Consider the following 14,600-nt stretch of genomic DNA (forward strand, 5'->3'; position numbering starts at 1 on the left):
AGAAGCAGATTTGTGCAGAGACACGCAGACAGATTCAGAGAAAGCAGGGGAGATTGTCAGACAGATAATCAGAGAAAGAGATACTCATCGACAGATCTCACCACAGCTGTTGTGCAATCTTTTCCTGCCGAGTTGACCGTATCGTTCTGCCTGGAGCTGACTTCAATAACGCCAGGCAGATAAGCTTACACAATGTTAAGTGATAGCTCCAAACATTTCCTCACTGGCTCCTTAGCAAGTCCGCCCATGTTTATATCGCACAGAATAACATGCTCAGCAGACTACTGGTCTTGCTCTCGTCTTGTATGTCTTAACAGAGCTGAACATAATGAAGGCTAAAACATTTTTATCAGCAACGCTGCAGACAATGATTAATTCCTTGTTAGGGTATGATGACAGAGAGGGCAGATACTGAAGGATGGGAACTGCAATCTCTTAGGAAAAACAGCATCAGAAATATGCTATTTGAACATTTATTCTCAACACTTAAAGAAAGAAAAGCAACAGCATGTTGAAATGAAAGTGTTTAAGTAAACTATTTATAGTCTTCATGGCCAGTAAATTCAAACTTGGCCTTTGTTGCACAGAAGCAATCTTGGATGTAAAATACCTGTTAAAAAAAAAAGCTCATTTGTCCACATGAATTGAAGATTTTGAGGAAATTATCCAGTTATAATAATAATAAAAAAGAAGCTGAAGCACTTGGTCAGTGGCTCTTCTTGTTATGGTCTTCTTATTGTTGTTGTCATTGTAGTGTTGAACCAGTTGGAGGAGCTGCTGAGCGACATGAAGGCCGACGTGACTCGGCTACCGGCCACGCTGTCCAGAGTCCCACCCATCGCCGCCCGCCTGCAGATGTCAGAGAGGAGCATCCTCAGCCGACTGGCCAGCAAGGGCACCGAGACGCACACCCCCCCGGTCAGCACGACAGGCGGCTTCTAAACTCAGCACACACACACAAACACCCACACACTCAAAAGTCGAAACCTGTTCAAGCTTGCCAGACCGCAGGGGAAAAATAATAGTTGGAAGACGTCCAATGAAAATACAGAGCCCATTATCTTGTCACCCACCTGTTCTTCTTAACTCCACAGCTGCTTACTAAGCACTTTTTTTTTTGTAGTCAGCTTACATAACTTAAAAGGGGTTCATTTTATTATAATTTTGTCAAAATCACTGCTTTCCTGAAGAAAAACTCTTTTTTTTCTCTTTCTCTGTCCACAGCCCATACCTCCAGGACCCTACGCCACCCCTCAGAACTACGGAGCCCCCTTCACACCCGCACCCCCGAGCGCCCTACACATGGGAGGGGCCAACTACAGTCAGATGCCGCCCGGATCATTCATATCAGGTCAGTGTTTGAGGCTCTGCTGACACTGTGTCAGTTAATATTTGTTACAAAGCACCAAAGTGCGTACAGTTAAAAAAAAAAAAAAAGATCTGTCAGGGGAAAATGCAGTTTGTGGATGAATGAGAGAAAAACAGGTGAGTTACTGAGTAATAATTGAACATCTTGAGGCATTAGGGTTTCAATAATTACAGTAATGAAGAAGAAGCTTGTTTGATCTGTCTGACATTTGGCAAGCTGATGATTTTACTCAGATTTATGCTTCTTGGCGGAGGTGTTGTTGCTGTGTTGCTGCAGCTGCCTCTGGCACAGGAACTGATTATTATCAGGGCATATGATTTAAGGATGTTAAGAATAAAGCACCGCTGCAACTCCAGATTTAAGGTTTTTAGGGTCACGTTGTGCATGACTTCCATATCTGAAGTGGTCATAGCTGAATTTGTGGTGTTTTTTTACTTGCTGATAATGGACAGCAGTGGAAATGGTTTTGCTGACTCAGGCAAAAAAATTCAGTTTGGCTGAATAATTTCCAATCGATTTTCCACATAAAATTCAGATTGCCTCATCAGGAGGAGTTCTCGTCAACCTGTGGGGAGCTGTTGTGTTTTTCTTTATTTTTTGGTCTGGATCTAGCCTGAGAAAATTACTTTGGTGATCTCATAGTGATCATTGTGATCAGGGTGGTGCAAATTCACACTTTATGACTTATCCTCAAAGTTCACCTCATGCAGTTTTCAAATGAGCTCAAAGTTCATGGTCATAGGAAACACTGTAGCAGTCTGAGAATGAACTATCTCACATTAGTTTGTCATTTTTCTACTGAGCTCCTCTGAGTTTTTCTTTTCCAGTTGAATCTCTTCCTGCCATTAACAAAACAGATCTGTTTATGAATGCGATTTGTAAACAGATGAGCAGCTGTAGGCTCACAGGTGATTGAATGATTTCTTGTTATCAGCAATCGCATGCTGATATTTCTGAAGACTGCTCCAAGGTTTTAAATTCAAATTTTTTTGGCCCGTGTGGGCGATGTTCTGATTTTGTATTCAGGATCAGAGCAGGCACCATTTGCAAAAACTGTAGCTTTTTTTTTTTTTTTTTTAAAAATCTAGAAATTCACCAAAGTGTGTCAATGAGCTGTATTGTTGTTTATGTTGCACACATTTATGGCACCCATTCATTCTTGCAAGACCGTCATGTCAAACCTCAGTGCACTTACTGCATACACCAGCTCTGCTTGGCCTTAATAGTGCTTATTTAATGCCAGGTTCAGACTGCACAATATCAGCCCGATTATGGAATAAAAACGGGGCTTCGTGGCTGACAGTCTCCTGTAGTGTGCCATATATATATACACACACACACACACACACACACACACACACATAAAACTGTAGAGACTAGCCTGTTAAAAATTTTTGGTGTTATCCACGATGGTTCCCTTCAGTTCAGAGTGCTTTTTCCAGCTATTAAGATTTTTTCTACCGCTGAGCTACAACTGTAATCGTGACAGTGCAAAAAATGAATCATGTTGCCAGTGTGGTTAGGCAGAACCCAGTATGATAATCACTGCTTCGGTTGCCATTTTCTTTTCCTTTCCTTGTTTTCCTGCAAATCACGAGCTAGCATCTCCTCACACACACACGTTTCGATAGATGACAAGCATGACTCAGCAGTGTGCAGTCGGTCATGTCTGCCTGTCATAAAGAGGCAAGATTTTATGCCTCTGTGATCACCTAATCTGACACAGTGATCAGCCTAACAAACAAAAACTATCATTTTGTCTGAGCTCGGTTTAAAATAGAAAGCAGTGCGAACTGGGATCATAGTGTTCGAAAGCTACAGTAATTAACCAGGAATGAAGGTTATGATGAAAAGATGTTATTGTGTTGCATTGTGGGAAATACTTCACCCATGCTACTGATTACTAGTTGGGATATCTCAGGATCTGCTGCAACAGTTTTTACTTATTTCTCCTCAGCTCCATCAATAAATTGGTTTAGTGTCCTTAAACTAAGGAACACAGTGGTTGGAGACTGCGGCACGACCAAATTTTTGCAACTGTGTGCAATAAACATGCAGTTTTGTTGCCTCTGAAATGTTCCTTCAAAGATTGGGACCAGGACTTTGACCACTTGCCATCAGTTGCCATCCTCAAAGCAACTTTGGTGGATCAGACAGCGATAAAACAGCAATGAGACAGAGTCAGTCTGCTATCGCGCTGTGATTGAATGGGTTTAAGTTGTCAATTATGTGAAATCTGTTTGTGATAATATGGCAATTATTGGTGGAACAGTGAAAATCTGTTACAAATCTGTTGCAAATCTGTTGCCATCTGCATGCTCAGAAATTCACATTAACTACTTACATTCAGAGTCCAGCCAGAACCTCATAGATTTGAAACAGAAATTCAGAAAATCCTTAAATAAATAGTGACGTAGTCGCTGCAGGACAGCATTTAACTGCAAAATGACATAAGCAGCTAGCTGGCAGCCAGTGGAGCCAAATCCCGTATTGCAAAGAGACACGTTGCAGATGAGTTGTGCTTATCGGTGCAGACTGACTCAGACTGACTGCAACATGTTGGCAAACCTTCTCCAATCTGTCTGAGAGCAACTGCAGTGTGCTCCAAGTTAGACTGCAGTCACCTCGCAGTTGTGCGACGTATTTTTTTCTCTAGTATGACTGAGCCGTTAATTTTCACTGTTTAATGTTCTCCTTGTTCTTATACCATCTGTTCTGGCTACCAAAACCAGTGAGAACAGAAGCAGACAAATCTCACCGATAACACTTTTTATAGTTGCATATTTTAAAGGGTGCATGCCAACTTCAGCAGGGATACAGATCCTCCGAGACACCCCAACGGAGAAGCGCAAATCTGGCCGCAGAGATCAGAACTTGATTACTTGGCAACTTGCACTGTTGGTGGACAAAAACCGGTCCAGAATGTTGCTCCTATTTTTAAAGATGTGATCTGAGGAATTCCAGCTTTATATGGTTATGTTGTTGTGGAAAAACATTAAGCAAAGAAAATGGAAAAACATGCTGAGGCTTCATTTAAATGACCGTGTCTGGGAAATGGGTATTTCAGGATTTCTTTGCATTATACTTTCTGATCAAGAACGGGATTGCTCAAGTATTAGGTTTCAGTTTAATGCTGTGTTGTGTAACTGAAAGAGCTACCTGTTGGCTTCTAAGGCGGCGCACTTTTAAGCACCTTGAATAGTCACTTTATCTCCTTGAGCAGCTTTCGTTGTGAAACCTTAAAATCCAGAAAGAAGTCCGTATCGGAAAAAAACATCTGCAGCAGAGCTTTTCTGATGTGGCTGCCAGATAGACACCTGAAATAGACATTACCCAAATCAAACACGAATGTGCTGCGCTGCTATATTAAGGCATTCTCATCTCTTAACATATACAACCTCAAAACCTCAACACTCGGCTCAGCGCTTATAGGATCTAATGACACATTGTGCAACGATAAAGCAGTCTGAGCGCTATCAAACCTGTCTGAGGAGCCTGTTTATTTTCACTCGTTAGGTCCTGCTGTGGCTCTTATTACTTACTGAGTTAAGGGCTTAAGAATTAAAAATGCAAAAACTTTTTAAAAAAAAAAAATCAATTTTGTTTTGACTTCTTGTCCGGCTGTCCTCGTCTGCAGTCTGTCAGGGCTCGCCGGCAGATTTGTGCATTTATTTACTCATAATTAGTTTGGTAACAGCATGTGCTCTCCAGACGCACTCTCTGCTCTGCATGTGTATTCGTGTTCGGAGATGTTTAGATAGCAGCGATGTGGCAGAGATAACTGGTAAAACCTGATATTCCCCAATAGCTTTGCTCTAAAATAACCACAACAGCCAGCTCTCTCAGTGCTGCGCCCGCCTCTCTCTCGGTGTATCTTGATTTTTTGTAATTGCAGACTGAGACATCTGTCAAAAGCATTGCATTTTAGAGAGCCAGGGCCTATCTCTGAAAATGTCATTATGCTCAGCCTGTCTGAGTCTGGCCGTGCCAAGAAAACATTTGGACTTTGTACCAAGGTATTTTGAGAGGGACCAAAGCCACAGGAGTTTGGTTGTGTAAACGTCGTGTTGTGACTTGTGAACTGGCAGCGGGCTGGGCCGAGCGCTGGCTGTTCAGAAATAGTCACGCGCGTGTTGTGTTGCTTCGTGGGTTTTTCAGCTCACCGGGGGCCCTCGCGGCGAGCAGCTGAAGCTGAGCGCGGACACGGGCTGCAGTCTTGAGCGCTATGGCGGGGCGCAAGCATGCAGCAAATGAGACCACATTTATGGTCTTGATTGGGGTTGTGCTTCATCGTGACCTTTTTAGATTGAGCCCGAGAGGGGAAAAACAAAAATGAGCAGGAGGAATGGATGGAGTTAAAATAACAATTCTCTGATTTTGCGACCTCCTAGCTCCCCCTCCATTAACGGCACTTCCCCAAGAGAAGCTCCCACACTTGAGTACACAAAACATATCCAAAAATACTTCGGCTGTGGCGCTTTAACTACACATCTACTGCTTTAGCTGCACTCTGTGAACTCCACAACAAAATGTAACAATGCTCTGATGAAGGATTGTTTTGTGCTGTCTCACACGTGGCAGTTTGTCAGCATTTGCACAATAACTTGAATTACATTCTCGTAAGCCTGTTTCTGCCATCAGGACGCTGCACAGCTGTGCTAGAAGGAGTCCCACATACTAGACAAAACTTCATCCGTTAGAGGCGTAGAAATTAAACAGATGGATTGGAGCGCACATGTCTGCAAGCACCCATCCTGCTAAAGTGTCCTTGAGCAGGAACCTGCCACCACCCCACCCCACCCCCCTCCCCCGCCAGCTCCAGTAGCTCTCCCCTGACCTCCGACCTCCCAGCAGAGGAGGGAGGCAAACTAAAAGAGCAAATCCCTACGGGGACCGGTTAAGTGTCACATTATCCTGCTCCCCTCTCCGAGTCTCCACTACAGTCTGCCGCTTGTCTGCCCCCACAGAAGCCGCCGCCGCTGCTGGGGCCACCGGGGGAGCTGCTGGTGGAGCCACCGGAGGGCCAGCCGGTGTTTGCCAGAAGATCAAGGAGCACGATGTGGTGCAGCGGCAGCGAGTGGTGGACCTTTGGAAGGACGGAAAGTCAGAGGGGGCCATTGGGCATGAGCTGAGGATGCCTAAATCTACGGTGCACAGCATCATCGTCAAGTACCGGCTCAGCAACACGGTGGAGAACCTGCCGCGCAATGGGCGACCAAAGAAACCCTGACGGGCAACGAGGGAGGTGAAAAAAAAGGGGACGCTTGGATAAAACAGTTGTGGAATGTAACAAAAAATAAGACAAGAACCTGAATGCATGAGAGATTTTCCTAAAAGGATCCACGGATAGAGCACTTTGACACAGCTGGAATGTGAGGGATATAAACGGAGAAGAAAACCTCCACTGGATGGATTGAATAAGGATGGGAAGCCAAAAAAAAAAATGCAAAAAAACTAGTGGACATGAAATAAGAAAAGAAAAGTAGTGGCGGCACTCTGATCCACTAAAGAAAACAAGCAGTCAACTGCAGAAAGAGTCAGTCCAAAATAAAAAGGGAGAGGTGAAAAATCTGGCCTTGAGATCAAGCACTAATGATGCCTGTATGAGGGGTGGAGTGGGGGAGGAAAGAGAGAGAACTTATCTGGAACAACCAAATCTGACTTTGAAGGCCTGGGCCGAAGAGACGACAGGAAAAGGGCAGTATGTTAATGCAATCACAGGATTTCAAAAGTCTTAGAAGCTGAATTTTTAAAAAAAAAGGTGACAAGAGGATTTTTTAAAAATTCCTCCTTATACAGAGTTCTTTAGTTCTTCTATTTCTCCCTCAGAGACAAAAAAAGATTTCCCCCTGGATCAATTTTTCATCCGCTGGCTGACTGAACAAGGCTGCCCCCTCGGTCTGACCCTGTACTCCCTCATTCCTCCACAGTCTTCAACTCCTCCATCTCTCTTTCTCAGTCAAACACACACACACACACACACACATATATATATATATATATATATATATATATATATATATATATATATATATATATATATATATATATATATATATATATATATATAATATATATATATATATATATATATATATATATATATATATATGTGTGTGTGTATATATATATATATATATATATATATATATATATATATATACACACACACACACACACACACACTCTGGACCTCACACACAACCTGGAAAACCTGCAAAGAAGTGAATTTATCTGCTGAGTATAGGCAGAGATGAGACACAAACTCTAAATAGAGTGAAGGAGATAAAGTGGACCCAGATTATCTTGCAAAAAGGGGGGGGGTTTAAAAGAAGAAAAAAGTTTTCTAAGTATAAAACTCTACTTCCCATGGACTCTCTTGCCCTTGCATTCCTGAGTCCAAACAAGAACCATAGATGTAAAAACTGAGACGATGCCTTTGTCCAACAGTCAGTAGCAACATCGCTTGTTAAGACATTACGTACTGTATTAGAAAGCATATTTACTGTTACACCCTTTTTGTTGGGGGGACGGGGGCTAACTTCAAGGGGAATATCACTCCAATGAACTACTTACATTTCCTGTTTTTAAGCCTAATCGCTGAAAAAAGCCCATCTGAATTTATGAGCAGCTCTTCCCCAAAGATGAAGACCGTAATCTGTCACCGAAAGAAAAAGGGAGACTCACTTTGAAGACGTTTTTGTTCTTTGAGCTTCTTTGCTGTGACAGCCTGATGGATTCCACACTGGAAAATGTCCCTCGAACCCTGAGAAGATAAAACACTCTGGACGTGTCATTGTTTTTCCAGCTTGGTGCGCGTGCTGTGCGACGTCCTAAAGGGGATGAATCCTTCTGCCTCGCTTCTAGACGGAAGAAGAGACAACTACGTTACATGGCCCTTTTGGGAATTTTGATTGTTTTAAGCTGAAATTGAGTGATATTTCCTTTTGAGTTTAAAGGATTTAATGATCGGAGGAGTGTGGTAGCAGTGCGGCCTGCAATGAGAACATCTCGCATGTATGTGGGTTAAGGAATGCTGTGTGAATGTGTGTGATTTGTGCCATTTTTTTTTTTTTTACCAAAATGATGCCTGAGATTCAGTAACAAAACAATACGTCTTTGGATACCTTAGCCTGGGAAATATAAAAGTATTTTCTACAAATATGTTTTTTCTCCTTTTACAAAATAAGCTAAACATCTTAGATCAGTCAGTATTTTACTAAAATATTTTTATCTTAAATACAATGCAGTCTAAAATGAGCAAAAAAGTTAAAGCTTTTAATGGTGTTTTTCATCTCAATAATAGATGGCAGTGCTCATAAGAGACAAACCCAAAGAAAATTATCGCCCAGCTCAGCAGTTAGGAGTGTTTAGCATCTTTCAGTTTAGTTATGTTTTGGCTCGGCGACTGCTTTCGTGACTGTTTCCAGCTGCAGGCAGCTGGTTTCAGAGAAAATAAACCCTATGTTCATCCCTAAAGTTGGAGAGCATGGTGAGCACCATGGTGGAGCACCAAAACAAAGCTAAAAGGATAGCATAGTGCAGTTACAGCCATTAGTCATCTTCCTGTTGAAGACCCAGCCCAAGACGTCCTGTTCCATGCTCCAGTCATTGTTTAAAGGTATGGATACATTTAAAAAGCTAATAAAAAAAGCTGAACTGTCATGTATTGGTAGCTGATTTTTATGAAACTGCATTTCAGGAAACATGTTTCTCCTTTTGCTTTCAGTAATGCCAGACCAATATTGGTTTTTTATGACCAATAACGATACTGATATGTGGCGATTTAAAAATCCGATATTCCAATATATCAGCCGATATTTTTTTTTCTTTCAGTCACATGAAGCATAAACAGATTTCCCTTATATTTGGTATGTGTAGTTATTCATTTACTCGAACTCTGCTCAGATCAGCTGATTGTTGTTTGTAGTTCCAAATACCTGATGCCAACAGGGAAGTTGCACAGTGCCCTCTGGTGGACAGATGATGCAATGCCAACACTCATAACATGGTTGAAGGCTGTTTCTTCCATTTTTTTTTTTTAATTTTCCTTTTCATTTATCGGCCATTATAAATAAATACAGATACCATTAGACTGGCACATAGCTTATATCGGCTGATAATATCGGCCTGCTTTAACCCTTAGCACAGACTGCACCTTTGTGTGACTAAAGCCTGCTCAAATGTGATTAATCATTAAAACCTGGATCACAAGCAAACTACAAATGAAAGCCGGAAAGCTTCCTGTATCAAGTATCTTGTACCTTGGTGAAAATCAGCATATTCATATGAATATCAGTTTGTAGACATTAGGCTGCTGTTGGATGTGTTAATAAGCAGATAACATGGCAATCACATTCACAGCCTAATCTTAATAATAGAGAGGGTGTCTGTCTCCTAAATCCAAACTGGGAGCTGGTTCCACAGAAGAGGGGCCTGAAAGCTGAAGGCTCTGCCTCCCATTCTACTCTTAAGTATCCTAGGAACCACAAGTAAGCCAGCAGTCTGAGAGCAAAGTGCTCTATTGGGGTGATATGGGACTATAAGGTCTTTAAGATAAGATGGGGCCTGATTATTTAAGACCTTGTATGTGAGGAGAAGGATTTTAAATTCAATTCTTGATTTAACGGGGAGCCAATAAAGAGAAGCCAGTATGGGAGAAATCTGCTCTCTCTTTCTAGTCCCTGTCAGTACTCTAGCTGCAGCATTTTGGATCAGCTGAAGGCTTTTTAGGGAGCTTTTAGGACAGCCTGATTATAGTCTTTCTAGTCCCCGTCAGTACTCTAGATTTCACCAATAAATTTTTGTAAATTTTTATTTCCTGCCAGTTTTCTATAGTGGGGATATCCTTTCTGTAGCCTGTAACTAAAAGCACTGAGGTGTGATAAGCCAGCCTTAAAAATAAGCATAACACGTGTCCATGCACACAGAAGAGTGCAGACGTCTATAAATCAGTTACATTTTCAGTGCTTGATCAATGAGTTTACCTCAAACTGAGGCATATTCTTTCTCAGTTGATTGTGAAACTCCTGCTACACAGTTGTTGGGTTTTTTCTCTCAGTTGGACGGACTCTGTAAATTTCTTTTCTTTTTTTTTTTTACTTCCTGAAGGGCTGACAGTTTAGAGACACAAGGTTGTTCTTGGTGAGAGTTTTTGGCATTGATGCACTCACGCAAAGCTTTTCAGCAAGCAAAAAAAATGCTGCTTTTCTTGCCAAGGTGGCAGCATTCACTTGTATCAGATAGTAGGCAGGACCTACGGGGGAGAGACACAGACTGACATGTTGGCCAGGAATCTTTTTTTTTTATTGCCTTTTGGACTTCAGATGCTCCATCCAACTCAGTCCAGAGTTTTAGGCCTAGGAAAAGAGAGCTTTCTCCTAGGTCTGATTGAAGTTTATAAACCCTTATTTTTCTTTTTCGGTTGTCGTATTTTTGCTTTGTGAGAAAAGGTTTATCTGTCTAGAAATGCCTGCTGCTACTGTAAAGCTACAGGAAGAGTGGTGTGTGCAGGAGAGCATGAAGAGCGGGGAAAGAGGAGGAGGAGGAGCTTGGACAGATAGAGGTGAAGCATTGCAGAGTTACTTTGGCAGCAGAAAGACATGTACAGTGTTGCAGACATCACGGAGAGAATCTTTATCTTGTATGGTACAAGTGCTTCAATGAATTCCTCCTCCTGTTTTATCTCCATTCCTTCTGTACCTTGAATGCCTTTTTAGCATTCAAGGTACATTCAAGCTGAAGAGCTGCTGTGGTTTTGTGAGGCTAATATTCAGAGTCAGGGTCCTTTATCATTTTGTAGCAGGTGAAATTACTACCGTGACCCCTGTCAAAAATCCAACAGATTAACATATGTGTTTACAGTGCAGTCGCGCATTACAATGAGGAAGCTGGTCAATGATAAAAAAGTAAAGAAACTGTCTTGTTTTGTCATCTTTGATCGTTGCAGCCAACCAGATATTCTATTTGGATTTGGACTTTTCACACCTCTTTAGCACCTTTTTTTTTTTTTTTTAACGGCCTTGTAAAAATATTTGGACAGCATTTCTTCACAAGGTCTTGCTCTCTACTTTAAGTGTAGACAAAATCACAGGAACCCGTGTATTATAAAAGCTCAAGTGTGTATTTCATTTGGCGGTTTCACAATAAATAAATTCCCTATTCTTTGCCATTTGAGTGCCTTTAATGTGAAAGAACACCGGCAGGAAGTGCTGGGTTATTGTCCGGGTGAAGAAAGTAAAGAGCCAGCAGTGAAGCTGATCATTCCTGTGAGTCCCTGGTGTGTCCGAAAACACAATTTGAATCCAGCACTGTAATGGCACAACTCTGCCACGAGGTGCACTCATTAAATAGCTATTTCTAAAAAAAACAATGACCAGAATTACTGCCATGAAAGGCAGCTTTGATTAGAAATTGAAGATTTTTAAGGCATACCGTAAATATTTTATACGTGTTCTTGAGAATTTGCTATAAGAACATTGTACAGCTGGAAGAACACACGTGGTCTGTAGCATTCCTCTTTCTATATTTCTGCATCTGCAGCAGTGTTTTCACTGTATCTGTCTTCTGCAGCTTTTCCTTTTTTATGCAACTCCTAATTTCTCCTGCTCTTTCACCCAGTCTAAACCTCGATTTGTTTTGCTTTTTATCAGATTTTGCTTGCCCCCCCCCCCACCCGCGTGTGCGCGCACACACACACACACACACACACACACACACACACACACACACTAGCTCATTCTCTTGATCTCCTCTATTGGCCTCCACTGGCGAAATGCCATACGTTTCCCCATAAGTGTCCCCCCCCTGGTTTTAGGCAGACACACACAGTCACACAGCGTACTGCCCCCCCAACTCCACCCCCATCCAACATCTTCACTTCAATACACGTCGTATTACACCTTTGATCTGCACAGGGGTGTTATGACACTTCATCTTTCCCTGTGGTGCGAGTCAGACCTCTTTTGGTCTATTCTTGGCTTTGTTTCGAAAGGAGTGCTAAACTCCCCGCTCTACTCCCTGAGCAGATTCATGGGGGCGCGCAAATGTGGGAAGCACAGATCCCTTTGCTGGCCAGCTGTGCAGTCGTACAAAAAGAAGTTAACTTTTATGCATGTGTGTGTGTGTGTGTGTATGCGTGTGTGCATCTGTGTCCTCATGTGACTGTGTGCGCATCTGTGAGAAAGTGTGTGTTTACTCATTGCTGGCCTCACTCTCTCCAGGTTAATAGTTATGCATTCTGAGGTTTTGTCATTATTGTAAACAAACTTGATACTGTATATGTAATATGATATATTGATGTACTGTATTATGCAAGTTTTCTCATTAAAAGTATTAAAAAGCACATTTGGGTGATACCAATTCATAGAAAAACAATGAAAGTTGCTGCTTTGAACCCTTAACGTATTGCAAAATATTGGCTTATATATACTCACCACACACTTCATGAGGTACACCTTGCCAGTGCTGGGTTGGACCCCCCGTTTTGCCTTCAGAACTGCTTTAATTCTTCATGGCACAGATTCAACAAGGTGCTGTAAACATTCCTCAGAGATTTTGGTCCATGTTGACATGACAGCATCACACAGTTGCTGCAGAGTCCATGATATGAAACATCCCAAAGGTGCTCTGTTGGATTGAGATCTGATGATTGCTTAAATGCAGTGAATTCACTGTAATATCCAAGAAACCAATTTGAGATGATCTGAGCTTTGTGACATTGTGCCTTATCCTGCAGCTAGCAGCCATCAGAAGATGGGTACACTGTGGTCACAAAGGGATGGTTGTCAGCAGTAATACTCAGGCAGGCTGTAGTGTTTGAATAAAATTAAATTGGTACTAAAATCTGAATCGGAACTCCTTTTCAAACTTTTTCCAAACTTCTATTGTCCAATTTTGGTGAGCCTGTGCAAACTGTTACCTCAGTTTCTTGTTCTTAGCTGACAGAAGTGGCAACTGGTGTGGTCTTCTCCTGCTGTAGCCCATCTGCTTCCAGGTTGGATGTTTTGTGCATTCAGAGATGCTCTTTTGCATACCTTGGTCGCAGCTAGTGGTTATTTGAGTTACTTTTGCCTTCTTGTCTGCTTGAAGCGGTCTGGCCATTCTCCTCTGACCTCTGGCATCAAACCAGGCATTTTTACCCAGATAATTGCTGCTCACTGAATATTTTCTCTTTTTTTCAGACCATACTTTGTAAACCCTAGAGATGGCTCTGTGGGAAAATCCCAGCAGATCAGCAGTTTATGAAATACTCAGACCAGCCAGTCTGGTACCACCAACCATGCCACGTTCAAAGTCATGTAAATCACCTTTCTTCCTCATTCTGATGCTCATTTAAAACTTCAGCAGGTTGTGTCAACCATGTCTACATGGCTAAATGCAATGAGCTGCTGCCATATGATTGGCTTACTAGACATTAATGAGCAGTTGAGTGTTTGCACCCACGAAAGTGTCCTGTAAGTGTATATGATATAATCAATGTTGCATCTTCTGCACATTTTAGCACCACTTCGGAATATTTCTATTCCTCTGGCTAAACAAACTGAAAAATCATTTTGACTAAATACGTAACTTGTCTGCTATTTTCATATTCTACAAAACAAGCACCTCGGATTAAACTCATTTTTACTTGCATCGTACACAACTGGTTTTAAATTCAAGTTACTAGATTATTCTTCTGAATCTATTTCATTTGCATTTAAGCCTCAGAATTTTAGGGTTTGTGCACAAACACACAAGCATTTATGCAAAAGTGTTTGGCTGCAAATTGCTTTGTAAAACCCACATTTTCCATCTCTTAATGTTCAGAATAAATCAAGTTTCTGATTGGTTGTTGCTGTTTTGAAGAACTGACACTGTCCCTGCACACCTTTCCATGCCACAGTTGGTCATGCATTTGTGATATATATACAATCTAATGCAGCAATATCAAGGTCCTCTGCCACATCCACCTTATCACTATGAATACCAGCATATTACTACCACTACAGAATCACTACAAATACAGTTTATTTCCAACTAGTTCTGAGCTAAGACTGTATAGAAAAGATGTAAAAAGCCACAGAGCCGTCAGCCATTGGTTTCTAGACTCCGTATTTTGAAGCATGTTTAGGGTGCAACTGCGTTGGTTTTTTGGAGCCCAAAAGAGAGCCATATTTGGTCAAGAGTGTGGAGTGCTAAGTTATTAGTTAAGGCTAGTGAGCTTGATTAGCAAATTTTACCCATAAAGTTT

At 41.7% G+C, this 14,600-nt stretch overlaps 1 protein-coding gene across 1 annotated transcript in view; it reads left to right on the plus strand.

The window, feature by feature from the left end:
• The window catches only part of chd3 (chromodomain helicase DNA binding protein 3), a 49,486-nt gene extending 42,848 nt beyond the window's left edge, over positions 1-6,638 (plus strand). The window contains 3 exon segments of the mRNA XM_030753720.1: positions 755-918; positions 1,225-1,351; positions 6,337-6,638. Coding sequence (XP_030609580.1) covers positions 755-918; positions 1,225-1,351; positions 6,337-6,599 — 554 coding nt within the window. The 3' untranslated portion in view covers positions 6,600-6,638.
• The last annotated feature ends 7,962 nt before the right edge of the window (positions 6,639-14,600 follow it).

The sequence above is a fragment of the Archocentrus centrarchus genome, chromosome 18 (assembly GCF_007364275.1).
Source record: "Archocentrus centrarchus isolate MPI-CPG fArcCen1 chromosome 18, fArcCen1, whole genome shotgun sequence".
Classification (NCBI taxonomy): Eukaryota; Metazoa; Chordata; class Actinopteri; order Cichliformes; family Cichlidae; genus Archocentrus; species Archocentrus centrarchus.